The 22718-nt window shown below is 44.0% G+C and overlaps 2 protein-coding genes across 6 annotated transcripts in view; one reads left to right on the top strand and one right to left on the bottom strand.

Moving 5' to 3' along the window:
- Positions 1-6390, bottom strand: part of LOC118350339 (uncharacterized) — a 34684-nt gene extending 28294 nt beyond the window's left edge. For 4 of the 5 annotated variants that reach the window (XM_049116496.1, XM_049116498.1, XM_049116499.1 and 1 more), the window contains exon 1: positions 1778-3706. In XM_049116496.1, coding sequence (XP_048972453.1) covers positions 1778-2182 — 405 coding nt within the window. In that variant the 5' untranslated portion in view covers positions 2183-3706. Of the gene's footprint in view, positions 1-1777; positions 3707-4826; positions 4928-5386; positions 5671-6208 lie in introns of those variants that run through there. The other variant, XM_049116497.1, reaches the window with a different exon arrangement.
- A 76-nt stretch (positions 6391-6466) lies between these two features.
- The window catches only part of LOC112659697 (olfactory receptor 1361-like), a 69470-nt gene continuing 53218 nt past the window's right edge, over positions 6467-22718 (top strand). The window contains exons 1-2 of the mRNA XM_049091884.1: positions 6467-6550; positions 20907-21005. The gene's annotated coding sequence lies outside the window, so the exon portion shown is untranslated. The remainder of the gene's footprint in view (positions 6551-20906; positions 21006-22718) is intronic.

Below are 22718 nucleotides of genomic sequence, written 5' to 3'. Positions count from 1 at the left end.
ACTGACTTATGTCACTTAGCATAATATTTTCTTGTTGTGCCCAAGATTGCGAATCCAGGAAACCACCAAGATGCTGACACCGATGCAAGCACACAAGGGTTTATTAGCAAGCTCGGGCTTGGGTCCAAGTATACGTGTCACAGCGGAGCAGGAACTTGGACTCTGAGGTAAGTTACAGCTGGATTTTTATGGGCTGATCTAGGGCACTTCCAGAAAGGGTGGGGGGAGTTTAAGGGCGTGTTCTGCAGTTTTTCCTGTAACTGAGGTAGGGTAAAGTTCAGCCCCTGGTCACAGGGACCTGAGATGGCTGCCAGAGCTAAGATGGCTGTACTTGTGCTAATGCTAAACTTGAGGTGGGATGGCCTTAACTTTCTCAGCCTCCACATTTCCCCCTCTCAGAGGAACCTAAGGAAGGACCCAATCATGGGTCCAGGTTGGTCTCAGCAACAAGATCCAGTGGTTGGTATTGCTGTCTGAGTACCATGAGCTGAACTGTACTGACTCTGTCTTTGACAAAAGTAACTAATCTATTGATAATGCAGGGCCCAAAGGTAAGGAGGAGAAGGATAATGAGGGGCCTGGCTAGGGTGGACAGCGAGGTGGTTAACCATGGGGAATGATTGAACCATGATTCAAACCAACCTTGCTGCTGTTCTTGTTCCCATTTGCGTCTAGCCAAACCTTCTCTGACTTTTGCCATGGATTCTTGGACTATTCCTGAGTGGTCAGGTCAGTGAAGAAACAACATTCCTTGTTTAAGGCAGCACATAACCCCCCCCCTTGTTGTAAGAAGACCTAGTCTAATCCCCTTCTGTTTTGAAGGACAACCTCAGACAAAGATGTTAGGGAGTCTTGGAGGTGGGAAATAGAGGTTTCTATCCATTCTATGTCTAGATCGATTGCTGCTCTGAGACTGTTATAGTGGGAGTTCTGTACAGCTAGTGAAGCAATACCTGTCCCTGCACCTGCTAACCCAATTCCCAACAGGATGGCGATGGTGATAGCTGAGATGGGCTCTCTTCTATCCCATCTGTGGGTACCCACATATCTATCACCTGCTAGGTTAGGTTAAGTGGTTGATGGGGATTGGTTCTGGCATGAAGAGGACATAGCATAAGCAACATTAGTGGGGTAAGTGAGAACAGTGCAGTCTTAGCTTTAGGGGATTGTCCTTGTCTGGTTGGCTTTTCCATTCTGGAAAAAAGTCCTTGAGAACGGTGTGTGGGTCAGCTGGCTGGACGTGGGTGTAGTGGACCCAGGGAGTAATCCCGTCGACCTTGAGAGCGGTGAGAGTGGTCAGGATCACGATGTAGGGTCCCTTCCAGCAAGGTCGAAGTGTCTGGTGTTGGTATCTCCAGACATACACCCAGTCACCTGGCTGATATCGATGGGGGTCCAGGGGTGGCCCAGTCTCATAGAGGGCTCTCAGCTTAGGCCACACCTGTTCATGGGTTCGTTGTAACATTTGGAGGGAGAAAAGGAGTTGGTGATCATCAAACTCAGCAAGTACCTCAGGTTTTAAATTGGGGATAATAGGTGGAGGAGGACCGAACATGATCTCGTAGGGGATAAGTCCCATCTTATATGGGGAGTTTTGTACCTTATATAGGGTGAAGGGGAGAAGAGTCACCCAATCCCCGCCAGTCTCTAGGGCTAATTTAGTTAAGGTCTCCTTTAATGTTCTGTTCATCCTCTCTACCCGTCCTGAGCTTTGCGGCCTATATGCACAATGTAATTTCCAATGTGCGCCAAGTACTAGTGCCACTCCCCGTGTTACCTTAGAGATGAATCCAGGTCCGTTGTCTGATCCGATCCTAACAGGAAAACCATACCCCAGTAAGATGTCTTCCAGCAGTTTCTTGGTCACGGTCTGTGCTGTTTCATGTTTGGTGGGAAATGCCTCTGTCCATCCTGAAAAAGTATCTATGAACACTAGTAAATACCTGTATCCATATTTTCCAGGTTTTACCTCCATGAAGTCCACTTCCCAGTAGGCTCCTGGGCGGTCCCCCTGGAGCTGGGTGCCCGGGTTAGATCCATGGGAGGTGGCATTAGTTAACTGGCATGCCTGGCAGCTTGCCACAATCTGCTCGATCTTTGCTCGAGAGTCTTTAATAGTGATCTTTGCATGTCGTATGAGGTCTTGCATCTTCCTTGTTCCCATAGGAGTACTCCGATGCATTTTTGGATAGGACTTGTCATCCTAGTTTCTCTGGCAGGATGATGCTGGAGTCTGTGGCCCTCCACCAGCCACACAAGCATTGGGTCATAGGCAAGTGTTTGATCCAGTGTTAAGTCAGCATCACTATAGTTGGGGGTGTCCGGCAGGATCGGAGCCCCTGGATCAGGTAGCATGGTTGCTAAGACCTGGGTCACCAAAAGGGCCACCTCCTTTGCTTTTGAATTGGCTAGCTGGTTTCCCCTGGCTACTGGTGTACCTGCCTTTTGGTGTCCTGGACAACGGATGATAGCTAGTGCCTTGGGCAGCCAGAGGGCCCTCAGGAGTTCAAGGATCTCTGTTTTGTTTTTAATAGTCTTTCCTTCCGCTGTCAGAAGCCCCCTCTCTCTGTAAAGGGCTCCGTGGATGTGAGCAGTGGCGAAGGCGTACCTGCTGTAAATGTTTGTTTACCTTCTCCCATGGTTAGCGTCTTGGCCAGTGTGATCAGTTCTGCCCATTGAGCCGATGGTTCTGGCTGCCAATGGCTCTGCCCAGATGGTCTCCATTTCCGTGGTTATGGCTGCCTCCGCGTATCTGATTCCTTCTCAGACAAAACTGCTGCCATCCGTGTACCAGGTGGCGTCTGCGTTCAGCAGTGGCTGGTCCTGGAGATCAGCTTTGATTCTGTGCACCTGTGCCAAAATTTCTTGACAGTCATGCAAAGGGGCGGTGAGGGAGTAGCGTTGCTGGATTCAGGGTTGTTGGTGGCTTGAATAAAATTCTGGTGGGGTTCAGCAGTAGGCTCTGATAATGAGTGAGATGGGCATTGCTGATCCAGAGGTCTGGGGGCTGTTTGAGTACCCCTTCAATAGCATGTGGTGTGGTACCATGCAGGGCATGCCCCATGGCCAGTTTGTCTGCGTCCTTGACCATAGTGGCCACCGCGGCAATAATTTTTAAGCATGGGGGCCATCCAGCGGCCACTGTGTCCAGCTTTTTGGAGAGCTAGGCTATGGGTCTCTTCCAGGAACCTATGTACTGGACAAGGACCCCTTTTGCCACCCTGTCTTTCTTGTCCACATACAGGTAGAAGGGCTTGGTTGGTCGGGCAACCCGAGAGCCAGGGCAGACAGCAAGGCCTGTTTAAGGTCATTAAAGGGTTTGTTCATGGCCTCTGTCCATTCAAAATTTTGTTGGTGCCTGGTGGCCTCATAGAAGGGTCTGGTCATCTCGGCAAAACCCGGAATTCATAATCGACAGAACCCTGCTGACCCCAGGAATTCACGTACCTGGCAGACGGTTTGCGGCTGTGGGATCCTTAGGACAGTTTCCTTCTGTGCGTCCGTCAACCATCTTTTTCCATCCTTTAATATGTACCCAAGGTAGCTCACCTCTGCAGATCTGGGCTTTTTTAGCTGAGGCCTGGTATCCTAGAGCCGCTATTGTCTGGAGCAAGTCCCCGGTGCCTCGCAGGCATGTGTCCTGGTCCTCCACCACCAACAGGATATCCTCTACATATTGCAATAAGGTCAAATGAGGGGGGCCCAGAGTGGAACTCACCCAAGTCTTCGTGTAAGGCCTCATCAAAGATTGTCCGTGAACTTTTGAATCCTCGCGGTAGTTGAGTCCAGGTGAGCTGGCCACTGATGCCTTTCTCAGGGTCCGTCCATTCAAAGGCAAAGAGGTCTTAGCTCTTGGGTGCTAAAGGCAGGCTGAAAAAGGCGTCTTTTAAATCTAATACCATATACCAAGTTTTGTCTGGAGGCAGGGGTGGAGAGGAGGGTGTATGGGTTTGGGGCCGTAGGGTGCATAAGTCCTGGACTGGCCTGTAATCGTTAGAGTGTGGTTTCCACACCAGCAGCGAGGGAGTGTTCCATGCCGATTGGCAAGGCCTTAATATGCCCGAGTCCAGTAGTCGCTGTATGTGGGATATGATTCCCGTATGTGCTACGAGAGGCATGGGGTATTGGCGGACCCTGACAGGGTCTGCCCCCGGCTTTAGTTCTATGTATATGGCCGGTCAGTGCCGGGCCAGCCCAATTCCCCCAGTTTCTGCCCATGCTTGGGGAAATTCCTGCAGCCAACAGTCAATGTCAGTCATTGGGGCTAAGGGTGTTTGGTGGAGATGATATTTGTCCTCTAAACTCAGGACAAGCACCTGAATCAGGTGCCCCTCCTTGTTTAGGATTTTTGCCCCTTCGGGGTGGAAGCGAATTTGTGCCCCCATCTTGGTGAGCAAGTCCCATCCTAACAATGGGTAGGGACACTCAGGGATGACCATAAAGGAGTGGGATACCTGGCCCATGCCAAGATCCACAGTTCTTCAGGTAGTCCATGAGTACTGTTTGGTGCCCGTGGCCCCTTGCACCCATGAAGTCTTGCTTGCCAATTTCCCTTGGGGTTGTAATAAAACTGAGTGTTGTGCCCCAGTGTCCACTAGGAATTCAATGGGTTGCCCCTCCACTCTGAGAGTTACCCTGGGCTCAAGGAGGGATGCCGAACCCCAACTCCTAGTCATCCAGGTCCTCCATCTCCAATATCTTTGCAGGGGCCTTAGATCTTTTGTTAGGGCAGTCTTTCACCCAGTGGCCCTCTTCTTTGCAATAAGCACAGTGGTTTTTGTTCAGTTTAGGGCGCTCCTGACAGGGACCAGGGCTATCCTCCTTACCTGTCCCTGAAGCCAGCTTCTTGAGGTGCGTCCATTTTTCCTGTGGGTCCTCCATTGTCGTGGCCAGCAGGATCTTGGCCAGGTTTCGGGTCTGCCGGTCACTTAGAGAAAGTCCAGAAGAGCAACAAACTAAACTATTTTTTTTTCATTTATTTATGATAGTCACACACACACACAGAGAGAGAGAGAGAGAGAGAGAGAGAGGCAGAGACATAGGCAGAGGGAGAAGCAGGCTCCATGCACCGGGAGCCTGACGTGGGATTCGATCCCGGATCTCCAGGATCGTGCCCTGGGCCAAAGGCAGGCGCTAAACCGCTGCACCACCCAGGGATCCCAACAAACTAAACTATTATAAATTTTCTGCTGCTATCATGAAGTCCTGCAAGCTCTTCTCTCCTAGTCTCTCTACTCTTTGCAATTTTCTTTTGATGTCTGGAGCAGCCTGGTTAACAAAAGCCATGATAATTGTGGCCTTTGTTTCTGGGGCTTCTGGGTTCATATGGGTGTCCTGCTTAAAAGCCTCTATGATTCTAAGAAGGCTGCTAGACTCTCATCCTTACCTTGTCTTACATCATACACCTTGGCCAGATTGGAAGGCTTGCTCATGGCAGCCTGGAGACCTGCCATTAGAGTCTGGCGGTAGACCTGGAGTCTCTCCTTCCCTTCAGCTGAGTTGTAGTCCCAGGTAGGGCGGGATAAGAGGAAGGCAGCATTTATGAGGTCTGGGTTTTGAGTCGGCTGTCTGTCTTCTCCCAGGACAGACTTCCAGGCTTCCACCTGAATCTGTTCTCTCTTAGGTGGTGAAGAGAACCTGCAAGAGCTGTTGGCAGTCCTCCCAAGTAGGCTGGTGGGTAAAGAGAACAGTATCTAAAAGCCCGATTAGATCTCTCGGATTATCAGAACTTTGCATTCTGGGTTTTCCAATTATATAAATCACTGTTGGAGAAAGGCCAATTAACATTGGCTGCCCGCCAGTCTCATCGGGGGGAATCCTATGGTGCCCGGCGAAGGGTGGTGGAGTCGGCCGGCCCGCATTAGGGGGTGGGGCTGCCCGGTGGGTCTGGCTGTGTGTCCCTGCTACTGGCCTGTGTACAGGGACTCCCTCATCAGGGAGGGGTGGGCCCCTTCTGCAGCCCCCCCCGGGCCTCTAATGGGGGGGCAGAAGGGCGAAGGGGCAGTAGGTAGAGCGGTGGGAGAATCAGGGTCTCTAGGGAGGAATCCTGCAAGACCGGATAAAGGGGCGTTTTGGTCTTAGAGTCAGTCTCCTTCTCAGCCTTTTGCAGGGCTAGAAGTTTGGTAGGTCCTGCTTTGGGGGGTAAAAATCATTTTAGTCCAGGAGGGGGATTCTCAACCATGTCCTGCCAGGCCAGGATGTAGGGCACCTGGTCAGGGTGGCCATCTGATTTATCCCTGAAGATCATGGCCTTAACCTGTAAGAGAATAGGTTTGAAATTTCCCTCTCCGTATGTCTGTGCTCAGATTATGAGCTCTTTCCCTAACGTCCCAGAAGTGGGAGAGCATAAGAGACAGGGGGTGGTTTGTGTCTGCCCCATTATGTCTCCAGTCCACACCAAGGCACAAACAGTTATGACGACACAGTAACATAAACGTTCTAGTGTGGCCGTGGAGACAAAAGAGAAAGTCAACTGAAGGGCTGGCTGTTCATAAAGGCAGTCGGCCTGTGGGAGGCCCAGAAAATTAAGGCCATTCCACCTTAAGTTCAGGTTAGCACAGGTACAGCCATCCCAGGCCCCTGTGAATTAGAGCTGAAACTTACATTACTTCAGTTACAGGAAAAAAAGTTACAGCTTAATGCTTTAGAAAGCCCCATATTAGAATGAGAACAGAGCTCAAGCCAGTGGCAGGAAGCCCCTATTAGAATAAGAACAGAGCTCCATGCTCTCGAAAGCCCCATATCAGAATGTAAACAGAACTTGAGAAATTCCTCCAGCCCTTCTGGAGGTCCCCGAGACCAGCCCATAAAACTAAGCTGAAACCCACCTCGGGGTCCCAGTCCCTGCTCCACTGTGTGGGGTACACTTGGACGCAAGCTCGAGCTTGTTAATAAACCGTCATGTGTTTGCATCGGTGTCGGCTCCTTGGTGGTTTCTCAGATTCGCAATCTTGGGCACAACACGGCCCTCCTCACAGATGAGGACTTCGTCCTCCCAGTGGGGGCAAAGGACGTCTCCCAAGACCCCCGGTCAACAGCCTGCCAGCGCATCCGCCTAAGCCAATGTCGACCCAATACAGATTGGAATTCCTACAGGTAAAAATACAGTATTGAGTCCTCAGAGAATATGCGCGCAAAAAGTGGAAAAAGTTGAGTGCACTCACCACGCGTGGGACCCTCCAGATGGGATCCTGGGGATCTCTCGGATCCCGGACGATCCCCCGAATATTGTGCCCAAGATTGTGAATCCGAGAAACCACCACGGAGCTGACACCCATGCAAGCACACGAGGGTTTATTAGCAAGCTCGAGCTTGGGTCCAAGTACACCGGACACAGCGGAGCAGGGACTTGGACCCCGAGGTGGGTTTCAGCTGGATTTTTATGGGCTGGTCTAGGGGATTTCCCAGAAGGGGTGGGGGAGTTTAAGAGTATGTTCTGCAGTTTTTCCTGTAACTGAGGTAGGGTAAAGTTCAGCCCCTGGTTACAGGGGCCTGAGATGGCTGCCGAAGCTAAGATGGCTGTACTTGTGCTAACGCTAAGCTTGAGATGGGATGGCCTTAATATTCTCGGCCTCCATACTCTAGCTTCATATATGTCCTTGCAAATGGCAAGATTTCATTCTATTTTATGGCTGAATAACATTCCATCATAATACATACATACTACATCTTCATCAATTGGTGGACACTTGGGCTGCTTTTATAATTTGGCTATTATAAATAATGCTGCTATAAATATACGTATGTGTGTATCCCTTTGAATTAGTGTTTTGGGGGTACATATCCAGTAGTACAATTGACAGGTTGTGGAGTAGTTCTATTTTCAATTTTTTTGAGGAACCTCTCTACTGTTCTCCAGAGTGGCTGCACCAGTTGGCATTGGTGCATGACTATTCCTTTGTCTACACATCCTCACCCAACACCATTTGGGTTGTTGATTTTAGCCATTCTGACAGGTGTGAGGTGATAGCTCATTATAGTTTTATTTGCATTTCTGTGATGGTAATGATGAACCTCTGTTTATGTGTCGGCCATCCATGTTATTTTTAGAAAAATGTTTGTCTTCATGTCTTCTGCTTTTTAAAAAAAAATATTTTATCTACATATTTAAAGTGAAAGCTGGGAGAGGGGCAGAGGGAGTAGGGGAAAAAGCATCTCAAGAAAACTGCTGAGCTTGCATTAAATGTGTAAATTGCCCTGGGTAACATTGACATTTCCACAATATTAATTCTTCCAATCCATGAGCATGGAATATTTTTCCACCTCTTGTATCTTCCTCAATTACTTTCAGAAGTGTTCTGTAGTTTTGAGGGTATAGATCCTTTACCTCTTTGGTTAAGTTTATTCCTAGGTATCTTATGCCTTTGGGTGCCATTGTATCTGGGATTGACTCCTTAATTTCTCTTTCTTCAGTCTCAGTGTATAGAAATTCCACTGACTTCTGGGCATTTATTTTGTATCCTGCCACACTGCCGAATTGCTGGATGAGTTCTAGCAATCTTGGGGTGGAGGCTTTTGGGTTTTCTATGTACAGTATCATGTCATCTGCAAAGAGGGAGTTTGACTTCTTTGCCAATTTGAATGCCTTTTATCTCTTTTTGTTGCCTGATTGCTGAGGCTAGGACTTCTAGTACTATGTTGAATAGCAGTGGTGAGAGTGGACATCCCTGTCTTGTTCCTGATCTTAGGGGAAAAGCTTCCAGTGCTTCCCCATTGAGAATGATATTTGGTGTGGGCTTTTCGTAGATGGCTTTTAAGATGCTGAGGAATGTTCCCTCTATCCCTACACTATGAAGAGTTCTGATCAGGAATGGATGCTATATTATGTCAAATGCTTTCTCTGCATCTAATGAGAGGATCATATGGTTCTTGTTTTTTCTCTTGCTGATATGATGAATCACATTGATTGTTTTACGAGTGTTGAACCAGCCTTGTGTCCCGGGGATAAATCCTACTTGGCCATGGTGAATAATTTTCTTAATGTACTGTTGGATCCTACTGGCTAGTATCTTGTTGAGAATTTTAGCATCCATGTTCATCAGGGATATAGGTCTATAATTCTCCTTTTTGGTGGGGTCTTTGTCTGGTTTTGGAATTAAGGTGATGCTGGCCTCATGGAATGAGTTTGGAAGTACTCCATCTCTTTCTATCTTGCTGAACAACTTTAGTAGAATAGGTATAGTTTCTTCTTTAAACGTTTGATAGAATTCCCCTGGGAAGCCATCTGGCCCTGGACTTTTGTGTCTTGGGAGGTTTTTGATGACTGCTTCAATTTCCTCCCTGGTTATTGGTCTGTTCAGGTTTTCTATTTCTTCCTGTTCCAGTTTTGGTAGTTTATAGTTTTCCAGAAATGCATCCATTTCTTCTAGATTGCCTAATTTATTGGCGTAAAGCTGCTCATAATAAGTTTTTAAGATCATTTATATTTCCTTGGTATTGGTGGTGATCTCTCCTTTCTCATTCATGATTTTACTAATTTGAGTCTTTTCTTTTTAAGAAGGCAGGTTAATGGTTTATACCATGGACTTTCTTCAGAGAGTTGGAACAAATCATCTTAAGATTTGTGTAGAATCAGAAAAGACCCCGAATAGCCAGGGGAATTTTTAAAAAGAAAACCATAGCTGGGGGCATCACAATGCCAGATTTCAGGTTGTGCTACAAAGCTGTAGTCATCAAGACAGTATGGTACTGGCACAAAAACAGACACATAGATCAATGGAACAGAATAGAGAATCCACAAGTGGGCCCTCATTTTTATGGTCAACTAATATTCGACAAAGGAGGAAAGACTATCCACTGGAAAAAAGACAGGCTCTTCAATAAATGGTGCTGGGAAAATTGGACATCCACATGCAGAAGAATGAAACTGGACCACTCTCTTGTACCAGACACAAAGATAAACTCAAAATGGATGAAAGATCTAAATGTGAGACAAGATTCCATCAAAATCCTAGAGGAGAACACAGGCAACACCCTTTTTGAACTTGGCCACAGTAACTTCTTGCAAGATACATCCATGAAGGCAAGAGAAACAAAAGCAAAAATGAACTATTGGGACTTCATCAAGAAAAGAAGCTTCTGCACAGCAAAAGAAACAGTCAACAAAACTAAAAGACAACCTACAGAATGGGAGAAGAGATAAAGGGCTAGTATCCAAGATCTATAAAGAACTTATGAAACTCAACAGCAAAGAAACAATCCAATCATGAAATAGGCAAAAAGACATGAACAGAAATCTCACAGAGGAAGACACAGACATGGCCAACAAGCACGTGAGAAAATGCTCCACATCATTTGCCATCAGGGAAATACAAATCAAAACCACAATGAGATCCCACCTCACACCAGTGAGAATGGGGAAAATTAACAAGGCAGGAAACCACAAATGTTGGAGAGGATGTGGAGAAAGGGGAACCCTCTTGCACTGTTGGTGGGCATGTGAACTGGTGCAGCCACTCTGGAAAACTGTGTGGAGGTTCCTCAAAGAGTTAAAAATAGAACTGCCCTAGCACCCAGCAATTACACTGCTGGGGATTTACCCCAAAGATACAGATGCAGTGAAACGCCAGGACACCAGCACCCCGATGTTTCTAGCAGCAATGTCCACAATAGCCAAACTGTGGCAGGAGCCTCAGTGTCCATCGAAAGATGAATGGCTAAAGATGTGGTTTATGTATACAATGGAATATTACTCAGCCATTAGAAACGACAAATACCCACCATTTGCTTCGACGTTGATGGAACTGGAGGGTATTATGCTGAGTGAAGTAAGTCAATCAGAGAAGGACAAACATTATATGTTCTCATTCATTTGGGGAATATAAAAAAACAGTGAAAGGGAATAAAGAGGAAAGGAGAGAAAATGAGTGGGAAATATCAGAAAGGGAGACAGAACATGAGAGACTCTTAACTCTGGGAAATGAACAAGGGCAGTGGAAAGCTAGGTGGGTTGGGGGTGGGGGTGAGTGGGTGATGGACACTGAGGGGGGGGCCCTTGATGAGATGAGCACTGGGTGTAATGCTATATGTTGGCAAATTGAACAATAATAATAAAAAGAAAAACTGCTGAGCTGGATGGGAGGTTTGATCCCACAACCCTGAGATCATGACCTGAGCCAAAGTTAAGAGTTGGACACTTGACCAACTGAGCCACCCAGGCAATGTGGGAAACCAAATAACAAGAATTTGTAGATACAACTAAGTGTCTATACCTGCAGCCCACTGACAAATACTTGAGGCAGGCAGAGCATGTTGTTACAGGAAGCTCCCAATTGTCTTAATGTTAATGCCTTGCTAGAGGGAAAAGCAAGCATAGTTTGACAATAGCAAGGACTCCTATATCCTGTGGGTCCTCTTTAGCATATGAAAATCCTTTTGAAACTTCCCTTATCTTTACTTCTCCCAACCCCAGAGTAGTATATAATCAGTTGTTCCTCACAATCCCAAAGCAGCTTCTTCTGTCCAGGAGTCCTGTCCCTGTGGTTTAATAAAACCACCATTTTGCACCAAAGACGTCTCAAGAATTCTTTCTTGGCCATCAGCTCTGGACCCTACCAACCTTACCAAAAACCTTTCAAAAACTACGTTCCAGGGCAGCCCGGGTTGCTCAGTGGTTTAGCACTGCCTTCAGCCCAGGGTGTGATCCTGGAGACCCAGGATCCAGTCCCATGTTGGGCTCCCTGCATGGAGCCTGCTTCTCCCTCTGCCTGTGTCTCTGCCTCTCTCTCTCCTTGTGTCTCTCATGAATAAATAAAATCTTAAACAAACAAACAAAAAAAAAAACAAAAAACCTACGTTCCAGGCACCTCTCTTCTGCCAATTTTTTTGGGGGTGTTGAGTTTGATAAATTCTCATAGATCTTTGGATACTAACCCTTTACCAGAAATGTAATTTGCAAATATTTTCTCCCATTCCGTAGGTTGCCTTTCAGCTTTCTTGTTTCCATTACTATGCCGAAGCTTTTTACTTTGAGGTCCCAATAGTTTATTTTTGCTTTTGTTTCCCTTACCTCAGGGGATCTCTAGAAGGAAGTTGCTATGGCTGATGTCAAAGAAGTTACTGCCTGTGTTTTCTAGGATTTTTGTGGTTTCAGGTCTCACATTAAGGTCCTTAATCCATTTGGAGTTATTTTTGTGTTTGGTATAAGAATATGTTCCAGTTGCATTCTTCTGCAGTTTTCCTAGCACCATTTGTTGAAGAGATTGTCCCTTTCCCATTTGATATTCTTTCCTGCTTTCTCAAAGATTAATTAACTACTACAGCTTTGTAGTATAACCTTGAAGTCTGGAATTGTGAAAGCTCCAACTTTGCTTTTCTTTTTCAAGATTGCCTTGGTTATTTGTGGTTCTATACAAATTTTAGAATTGTTTTAGCTCTGAAAAAAAAATTCTGTGTTGGTATTTTGATAGGGAATGTATTAAATTTGTAGATTGTCTTGGGTAGTATGGAAGAACATTGTTAAATTGTCCAATCCATGAACATGGAATGTTTTTTCATTTCTTTGTCTTCAGTTTCTTTCATCAGTATCTTATAGTTTTCAGAATACAAGTCTCTCCCTTCTTTGGTTAAGTTTATTCCTATTCTTATTTTGGGTACAACTGTAAATGGGACTGTTTTATTAATTTCTGCTCCTTAATTGTTGGTGTATAGAAACACAACAGATTTCTGTAAACTGATTTTTGTATCCTGCAACTTTACTGAATTCATCTATCAGCTGTAGCAGGGTTTTTTTGGTGGTCTTTTGGGTTTTCTATATAGAATGTCATCTGCAAGATGTGAAAGTTTTACTTTTTCCTTACTGATTTGGATACCTTTTATTTCTGCTTGTTTTACTTCTGTGGCTAGGACTTCTAGTATCTTGTTGAATAGAAGTGGTAAAAGTGGATATCTCTGTCCTGTTTGTGACCTTAGGGGGGAAAGCTCTGTCTTTCCCCTTTAAGGATGATGTTCACTGTTGGTTTTTCATAGATGACCTTATTATGTTGAACTATGTTCCTGCTAAACCTATGTTGCAGAAGGTTTCTATCATGAATGGATGTTGTACTTTGTCAAATGCTTTTCCTGCATCTTCTGAAAGAATCGTATGGTTCCTATACTTTTTTTATTAATGTGATATCATGTTGATTGATATCAACATATTGAATGATGCTTGCAGCCCAGGAATGAATCCTACTTGATGGTTTTAAGGTGTTTTTTTGTTTGTTTGTTTGTTTTTTTCCGATTTGCTAGTATTTGTTGAGGATTTTTGCATGTTTATCAGGGATATTGGCCTGTTGTGTTCTTTTAGTGGTGTCTTTATCTGGTTTTTTGGAATCAGGATAATGCTGGCCTCATAGAATGAATTTGAAATTTTTCCTTCCTTTTCTATCTTTTGGAGATAGGTAGAATAGGTATTTGAGAAGAATAGGTATTAACTTTTCTTTGGTAGAATTCCCCTATGAAGCCATCTAGCCCTGGAGTTTTGTTTGTTGGGAGTTTTTGATTATGGATTCAATTTCTTTGCTGGTTCTCAGTCTGTTCAAATTTTCCATTTCTTCCTGTCTTTTTTTTTTTTTTTTTTTTTTTAGATTTGTATTTATTCATGAGAGACACACAGAGAGAGGCAGAAACCTAGGCAGAGGGAGAAGCAGGATCCCTTCAGGGAGCCTGATGGAGGACTCAATCCTAGGACCCCAAGATCTCGACCTGAGCTAAAGGCAGATGCTTAACCACTGAGCCACCCAGGTGTCCCCATCTTGATGTTTTTAAATCAGTTTTGTAAACTTGTTTTCCTGTGAACTACTTCTTAAGTCATTACCTGTTGGGCAGGCTGAGAGACAGGGGCACCCAAAATGGCGGACATCTCAAATTGGGTCAAGATGGCTGATCTTCCCGCCAAAGCAGCCGTGACCACACATCGTCTCCAGTAAATCGAAACCTAGACGGGAAATGAAACTTTCCATTGGACTTCCCAGCCAGGGGCCACCCCCTCAACGTCTGGACTTTCCCCACCCCCAGCCAATCACCTAGGGACACGGTGCTCCCTTGCTAATTTGGCAAGAGACCCACCTGGATCCAGACCTGGAACCAATAAGTCTTTAAAAAAAAAAAAAAAAAAAAAAAAAACCCCGCACTCCGCACCCCGCCGACCTCCCTGACTCTCCTCTGCTGAGTCGCGGAACCTCACCGGAGGGCACTGGTAATAAGGCTCATCCTACGGATCGCTTTGCCTTGGGGTCTCCATTCTCCTAAAAAAAACCCTTACATTACCTATTTTTCGTTACATGTTTTTACTCCAACTTTTAAAAAATATTTTATTTATTCATGAGAGACACATAGAGGGAGGCAGAGACCTAGGGAGAGGGAGAAGCAGGCTCCCTAGGGGGAGCCCCAAGTGGGACTGAATCCCTGGGATCATACCCTGAGCCGCTCAGGTACCTCCTCTTCTTGTTTGTTTTGATAGTTTATATATTTCTAGGAATGTATCCATTTTTCTAGTTTTTCCTTATATTATAATTTCTGTGGTGTTGGTGGAGTTTTTGACTTTCATTTGTGATTTTACTTGAGTCTTTTCCCTTTTTTCTTGAGAAGTCTGGCTAAAAGTTTACCATTTTTTTTTTTTCTTTTTCAAAGAACCAGCTCCTGGTTTCATTGATCTGTTTTGTTGTGTGCAAATTATTATATTATGTATTTCTGGTCTAAACTTTATTTCCTTCCATCTGCTGGTTTTAGGTTTTGTTGTTTTTCTAGTTCCTTTAGGTGTGAGGGTAGGTGGTTTGAGATGTTGTTTTCTTCTTGGGGAAGGCTTGTCTTGCTGCATACTTCCTGTTGGGCTGGTGAGACTGGGGACCCCACAACAGCCGACCCGAGGCCAGCAACCTCCCAATAAGACCACCTTGCCGCCCTACCTTAGCACACAAAGACCGGTAACCCTTGCCCTAACTGGAATGCAGCCCTACCCCCATCTTCCCGCCAACACCACCTTACCTCCCTACCCTAACTTAGCTTACAAAGACCTGGAACCCTTGCCCTAATCAGAATGCCGCAGTGCCCCCATCTGGAAACTCTTTATAGAAACCCTGCAGTTTGCCTGGGTGCGACTTCCCTGACTCAAGCCCCTTTGAGTCCCGAGTTATGGAACCTCACCCAGGTTCCTCACCTTCCCCATTAAAGCACTCTTGAACCTACTGCCTGGCTCTGCCGTTTTTTGTTTTTGTTTTTGTTTTAATTTTAATTTCTCTCCCATTCATTTGGGAAAAACCTAACACTTCCCTCTTAGAACTGCTTTTGCTGCATTCCAAAGGTTTTGGACCACTGTGGTTTTGTTTCCATGGAAACAAATGAAACATTTCATTTGTTCAGCTTGATTTTTCATTTGTTTGGCTTTTTTTTTTTTTTTCTCCCCATATCCATTTGTGTGATAAATGTTTTTCCATCTCTTTACCTTAATTACCTTAATCTGCATGTGTCTTTATGTGTCTAAAATGAGTCTCTTATGGGCATCATATGTATGGGTCTTGCTTTTTTTTTTTTTAATACATTCTGTCACCCTATGTCTGATTGGTGTGTTCAGTCCATTTACATTCAAAGTAATTATTGAAAGATATGTATTGTCATTTTGTTACTTGTTTCTGAAGATTTCCTGATCCTTTTTTGGTTCTCTTTCATGGCTTGCTGATTTTCTTTGGTGAAATATTTGGATTTCTTTCTCTTTGCATATTTTAGTGGTTTTTGACTACCAGGTTTGTATATAACCTCTTCTGCAGATACCAGTCTATATTACATTGATGGTCATTTAAGTTTGTACACATTCTTTGCTCCTTTCCTCTCCATGTTTTTATTTTGTGAGTTTAACTGATTTTCTACAGAAATAAACCATTTTTACTGTTTTTGTTTCCTGTCATTTTACTGTTACTTTTGGTCTCTCCTTTTCACTCAGAGTCCCCTTTACTATTTCTTGCAGGGCTGATTTAGTGGTCACAAACTTTTTTAGTTTTTGTTTGGGAAACTTTCTAGTCCAATGATAGCCTTGTTAGAATATTCTTGACTACAGATTTTTCCCATTCATCACTTTGAATATATCATACCCCTCCCTTCTGGCTGTCCATGTTTCTGCTGAAAAAAAAAAATCTTCTATTAACTTTATGCATCTTCCTTTGTAAATTACTGTTTTTTGTCTTGCTGCTTTTAAAATTCATCACTATATTTTGCCAATTTAATTATAGTATGTCTTGGTATGGGTATGCTTCTATTGATTTTTGATGGGAGTTCTCTGTAGCTCCTGGATCTGGATGTCTGTCTTAGGAAAAATTTCAAATTTTCTGCCCCCCTTTCTCTTTTCCTGAAACTCCTATAATACAAATGTGATTATGTTTGATGGCTGCAGAGTTCCCTGGGACTAGAATGAGTTCCTATTCTCATTTTGTGCAATTCATTCTTTTGTTCAGCTTGATTCTTCCGTTACTCTATATTCTAGATCACTAAGTTATTCCTTTGCTTCTTCCAGCCTGCTGTTCCTTCCATCAAGCATGTTTTCATTTCATTTATTGTTCACTTTATCTGTTATTCTGTAGTTCTATGTTAAGGATCTCACTTGTCTTAAGTGATCATCGCTTTAAATTTACTATCAGTCATATTACTTATGTGTTTCACTTAGATCTCTGGTTGGTGGCCTAATCCTGTTCTTTCACTTGGGATAAATTTGTCTCCTCATTTTGTCTGCCCCTCTGTCTGTTTCCCTCTGTTAATCAGTTATGGGGGCACCTGGGTGGCTCAGTAAATTGAGTTTCTGACTCCTGATTTCAGCTCAGGACATGATCTCAGGGTCCTGGGATCAAGCCCTGCATTGGGCTCCATGCTCAGTGGTGAGTCTGCTTGAGAGTCTCTCTCCCTCTCAGCTATGTCTTCTGCTCATGTAAAGTAATGACTTTATAGAGAGATCCTGGAGTGCAGCATCCCCTGTTTACCAGAACCTGGCACTTTAGAAGAGTATCCTACGTGTGTTGCTTATACCTTGCTGTTGTGTCTGAATCCCTTTTCTTTTCAATGCTGCCATCTGTACTATCTGCCTGTTGTGGGCTGTCTTTGCTCTCTGTTATTGGGATATAGGTAGGCCAGCTCTGAGGGGCTATGCCCACTGGGGAACTTGAGAATGGGGTGGCAGTGTTAGCAAAATTTGTGCTAGGCCACTAGTCCTATGCTAGATACCCTAAGCACTATGGGCACCAGGGACTGTGCATCTGGCAGCTGGGGTACACAGCAATGGCTGAGCACAGGTGGGTCTGGTGTACAACAGGAGCTGGGGGCACGTGGCCCTGCAACAGTGCACAGTACTGGCTGTGCACCTGGTGGCTATGTGGGGTACATGTGTGGTGTTGGCTGGTCATGGCACATTGGCTGGATGCAGTGTGGGACAGCTGTGTACCTCATGGCTATGTAGGGTAGGTCACAAGATTTGCCCCAATCCCAGGACCAAGGCTAGTAGGGTCGGAGTGGGTAAGTCCATCAGAGATCTCATGAGTGTGGCACACTGCTAGGAGATTAAATACCAAGTATCTGCAGCCGTGCTTCCCACAGGTGGCTCTGTGTTTATGCTGGGAGGCAGGAAAGGAAAATGGTGCCTACCAGCTCCCTTGTTTTCCAGGAAGTACCCCGATACCTTTCAAAATCAGTGTGAACAGACAGCTCCCATTTGCCCCTGGTATTGTGTAAGCTGCTGTTTCTTTCTTTCTTTCTTTTTTTTTTTTTTTAAGATTTTATTCATGAAAGACACACACACACACACACACACACACACACACACACACACACACAGAGGCAGAGACACAGACAGAGGTAGAAGCAGGCTCCATGTAGGGAGCCTGATGTGGGATTCAATCCTGGGACTCCAGGATCACGCCCTGAGCTGAAGGCAGGCGCCAAACCACTGAGCCACCCAGGAATCCCCTAAGCTGCTGTTTCTATGCTGCCCCTCCTCACAGACTGCTGACTCTTCAAGGACCCAGCTGTCACTCACCCTCTCAGCTCACCCAGTGCTGAGCCAGCTGACTTTTAAAGCTCCAGGTTCCACATCCCACTTGTTATATAAACTCAGGGATTTCAGTCCCTCTGGTTTTCAAAGCCAAACATCGTGCAGATTGGTCTTTCCTGTGTGAGCTCCCTGGTGTTAGGGCCCATTTCCCTACTCTCTCTGTGGGTATAGCTCCCTCCCTCCACTCTTCTGATCTTCTTAACCATTCAGCTTCAGTTTCTTTAGTTGTGGAGACTGTTCTGCTTTCTTGTCTATTGACTTGGTTGTGGATAATAACTAGTTATGAGAAGCGATAGGGTGAGCTCAGAGTCCTACTCTGCAATCTTCCCAAGCTCCTATCTAATTGTAACTTTTTAAAAGAGCTTGCATGTGTATGTGTGGGCTGGGCAGGGAGAGAGAGAGAATCCCAGGGAGGCTCCTCACTGAGTACAGAACCCAATGCAGGGCTCCATCTCAGGACCCGAAGATCACAACCTGAGCCAAAATCAAGAGTCAGATGTTTAAGAGCCACCCAGGCACCCCCAACAGTAATATGTTTAAAGGTAAATATTTTGACAGTGTTAGGAATAACTCTTTTATTGTAAGAAAAACATTTGATTTATAAAACAAAATGAATAGAATCCTAATGGTAGAACTGACCTTAAAAATCACAATATGAACTCCTGATTCTTTTTTATTTATTTTAAAAAAGACATAACCTACCTCTTCTCTGAAAAGGCATGTAGACAATGATAATCCAGTACTAATGAGGATGCCTAGCACCTTGATTATGTCCTCTAAATATTATTCTCTACTAAAGAGAGCCAAGCGTCTTTGGAGAAAAACAATCTAACTATGGGGCAGAACACATACAAGAAAAGGTCATACTAAAGTTCTTGGGGATAAATTGGCATAATATCAGCAATTTATTTTAAAATATAACAGCAATGGGGCACCTGGGTGGCTCAGTTAAGCATTCAACTCTAGATTTTGGCTTAGGTCATGATCAGGGTTGTGAGATAGAACCCCTCACTTGGTTCCTCACTCAGTTGGGAGTTTGCCTCTCTCCTTCTCCCCCTCTCCCTGCTCTTTCTCAAATTAAAAAAAAAATACATCAGCAAAAAGAAGAGCTAGGCAGAGATAATAGTGGCAAAATGTTAATTGCTAAACTGTGATAGGCCAATGAATTAAGACAGGCCAATGAATTAAGACATAAAATTATTTTTGCTTGATAACTTTTTAGTTTCAGAGGTAGAATTTAGTGACATCAGCTGCATATAACACCCAGTGCTCATTACATCAAGTGCTCTCCTTAATGCTCATCACCCAGTTACCCCATTCTGTACCCACCTCCCCTCCAACAACCATCAGTTTGTTTCCTAGAGTTAAGAGGCTCTTAGTTTGTTTCCCTCTCATTTTTCATCTTATTTTTCCTTCTCTTCACCTACATTCATCTGTTTTGTGTCTTAAATTCCACATATCCATGAAATCATGTATTTGTCTTTTTTTAAAAAAAATGATTTTTATTTATTCATGAGAGACACACGGGGGAGGGTAGAGACACAGGCAGAGGGAGAAGCAGGCTCCACGCAGGGAGCCTGATGCAGGACTGGATCCCAGGTCCCTAGGACCACGCCCAGGCTGAAGGCAGGCATCAAACTGCTGAGCCACCCGGGCTGCCCTGTATTTGTCTTTCTGATTTATTTCACTTAGCATGATACCCTCTAGTTCCATCCACATTATTGCAATAGCAAGATTTCATTCTTTTTGATGACTAATATTCGTGTGTGTGTGTGTGTGTGTGTGTGTGCGCGCGCGTGTGTGTGTACTACATCATCTATCCATTCATCCGTTGATGGATATCTGGGCTTCTTTCATACTTTGGCTATCGTCAACATTGCTGCCATAAACACTGGTGTACAGGTGCCCCTTCAAATCATTTTATTCTTTGGGTAAATACCTAGTAGTGCAATTGCTTGGTCATAGGGTAGCTCTATATTTTAACTTTTTGAGGCATTTCCATACTGTCTTTGAAACTTCTGTAATAAAATTTAAATTGAAAGAAATTTCTCGGGGATCCCTGGGTGGCGCAGCGGTTTGGCGCCTGTCTTTGGCCCAGGGCGCGATCCTGGAGACTCAGGATCGAATCCCACGTCGAGCTGCCGGTGCATGGAGCCTGCTTCTCCCTCTGCCTGTGTCTCTGCCCCCCCCCCCTCTGTGACTATCATAAATAAATAAAAATAAAAATAAAATATTAAAAAAAAGAAATTTCTCTAACTTGACTAGGAGTATCTGCAAAATCCTACTACAAACATCAAATGGTGAAATTTTGGCTCCTTTTGAAGTTCGAAATGAGACTTGGCTATTTGCTATGACAATTTCTGTTAAAAAATTGGGAGTAGGGATTCCACTTCATCAAGCAAGGCACAAACTTTTGGCTTTGTTGATCCTCTATAGTGTTTTTTTTTTTTATCTTTATTTCCTTATTTCTATTTTATTTTGAATTATTGAGTTCTTACTTTGGACACCTGACTTACTAATACTCAACTTTTCAATTATTTAAATATCTTCAAAGTCATTTATTTCTTTTTTTTTAATTTTTATTTATTTATGATAGAGATGAGAGAGAGAGAGAGAGAGAGAGAGAGAGAGAGAGAGAGGCAGAGACACAGGCAGAGGGAGAAGCAGGCTCCATGCACCGGGAGCCCGAAGTGGGACTCGATCCCGGGTCTCCAGGATCGCGCCCTGGGCCAAAGGCAGGGGCCAAACCGCTGCGCCACCCAGGGATCCCCCAAAGTCATTTATTTCTAAATGCTTTTTATTTCCATTGATATCTTATACCCATGTGTTTATATATACATATATATTATATATATGTCGTTTTATTTTACACACATATATTTGCTTACTTTGTTTTTAGGAACTGCAGGACTGTGTATCAAAGCAGCTGTACCATTTCACACTCCTGCTAGAAGTACCTGAGGGTTTGTTTCTTCACATCTTCACCAACAGTCTGTCTGTATGTATTTCATTCATTCATTCATTCATTCATTCATTCACTCAAAATGATTTTTATTAGAACATGTACCAGCTGGGGGAAGGGCTGAGGGAGAAGGAGAAGCAGACTACCCGCCTGCTGAGCAAGGAGCATCATGTGGGGCTCCATCCCAAAATTCTGGGCAGATGCTTAACTGACTGAGCCACCCAGGTGTCCCTATTATCAGTCTTTTAAACGACATCCATCCTAATGGATGTGAAGGGCCTATCATTATGCTTTTTTAATCCTTTAAAACTGCTTATGGTTTATGTCTTTGACTGAGATATTGGTGCTCTGTCTTTTCTCTTGCTTCCAATCTTTCCATAACTTCCCTCTCTGTCTTGGGTGACTCTAAGGGAAATAATTGAGTCTCATTTTTAACTTTAGCTTTTTTCTTTTAATATTCATAGCCTGCCAGTTCCAAAGCTCATTTTATTGGAAGGGCCAGGTACTCTGCAAGTATATTACAGCTAATGTAATGCACTGTTCAGGCCATTTACATCAGTGAATCATACACAAGCATTGCTTCACTAAGTCACATAATATTCCTATGGATAAAATACCCCCCTGCTTCCATTTTTCTGGATGGATAAGCTGAGACCCAGGGAAGATAATTTGCATGTCCAAAGTCTCCAAGCTCAAAATTTTTATAATTGTTTTATTTCTATTCTAAGTATTGTATAGTCAGAGAACACGGCCTGTATGGCTTTGAAATTTGTTGAATTGCCTTTTTTTTTTTTTTTTAGCTAACTTTTACACATGTCTGAAATGGCTTTCTAAAGACTGTATTCTCTAATTGTTTATAGAATTCTGTATGTGTTCATTTGCTCAAATGTATTAACTGTGCTGTTTAAATGTCCCGTATCTTTGGCCAAACACGCAATTATCAGCAATCAGTAGCTGAGAGCAAATGTTTGAAGATGACAGTATGCTAGATGATTTATCATTTTCTTGCCTAAGTTCAACTTTTGCTTTGTAAAGTCCATGAACAGGATGGTTAAAATAATTGAGGCTTTCATATCCTAATATGTAGCCACAAAAATTGAACAAGACAACCTGTCTGAATATCAAAACTTAATACTGAACAAAAGCAGTCAGATTTATTAAATCATACCAAATGCATTTTATAAAGATTGAAGAAATGTTACTAGATGCAAATAGGTATAGAATTTTTATTTCATAGGTTGCACACTTTTATTATACTGTAAGACCCTTAAGTATTTAAGCCTTAAAAGTCTATTTCATCTGACATCAGTATAGGTATACCAGAATTTTTGGTTGGCATCTGCCTGATGCCCTCGACCAAGTGCTCCTTTCAGACATCCCGTGCAGGTGCCAGCTCAGCCTCACCCCACGTGTCTCCAGTGCCTCCTGTGCCCTCTCCCTGTGCTACAGCCTTGGACCACCCATGACGCCTCAAAGAATGCTAAGTATTGCTTCTGGTTGCCTGAAGCCTGCATGCAGAAGGAGAGATTTCACCTCTTCTGGTAGGAGGAAACTCTACTCTTCAATGCACATGTATTGAGTGTGTTTGAAGAAAAGGGGTTTACCTCTCAACAAATAGAAACAAACAATCCAATCATGAAATGGGCAAAAGACATGAAGAGAAATCTCACAGAGGAAGACCTAGACATGGCCAACACGCACATGAGAAAATGATCTGCATCACTTGCCATCAGGGAAATACAAATCAAA

The sequence above is a fragment of the Canis lupus genome, chromosome 11, assembly GCF_003254725.2.
Source record: "Canis lupus dingo isolate Sandy chromosome 11, ASM325472v2, whole genome shotgun sequence".
NCBI classification, from domain to species: domain Eukaryota; kingdom Metazoa; phylum Chordata; class Mammalia; order Carnivora; family Canidae; genus Canis; species Canis lupus.
Note: the sequence above shows the minus strand (reverse complement) of the source record. Positions and strands in the feature narration are given on the sequence as shown.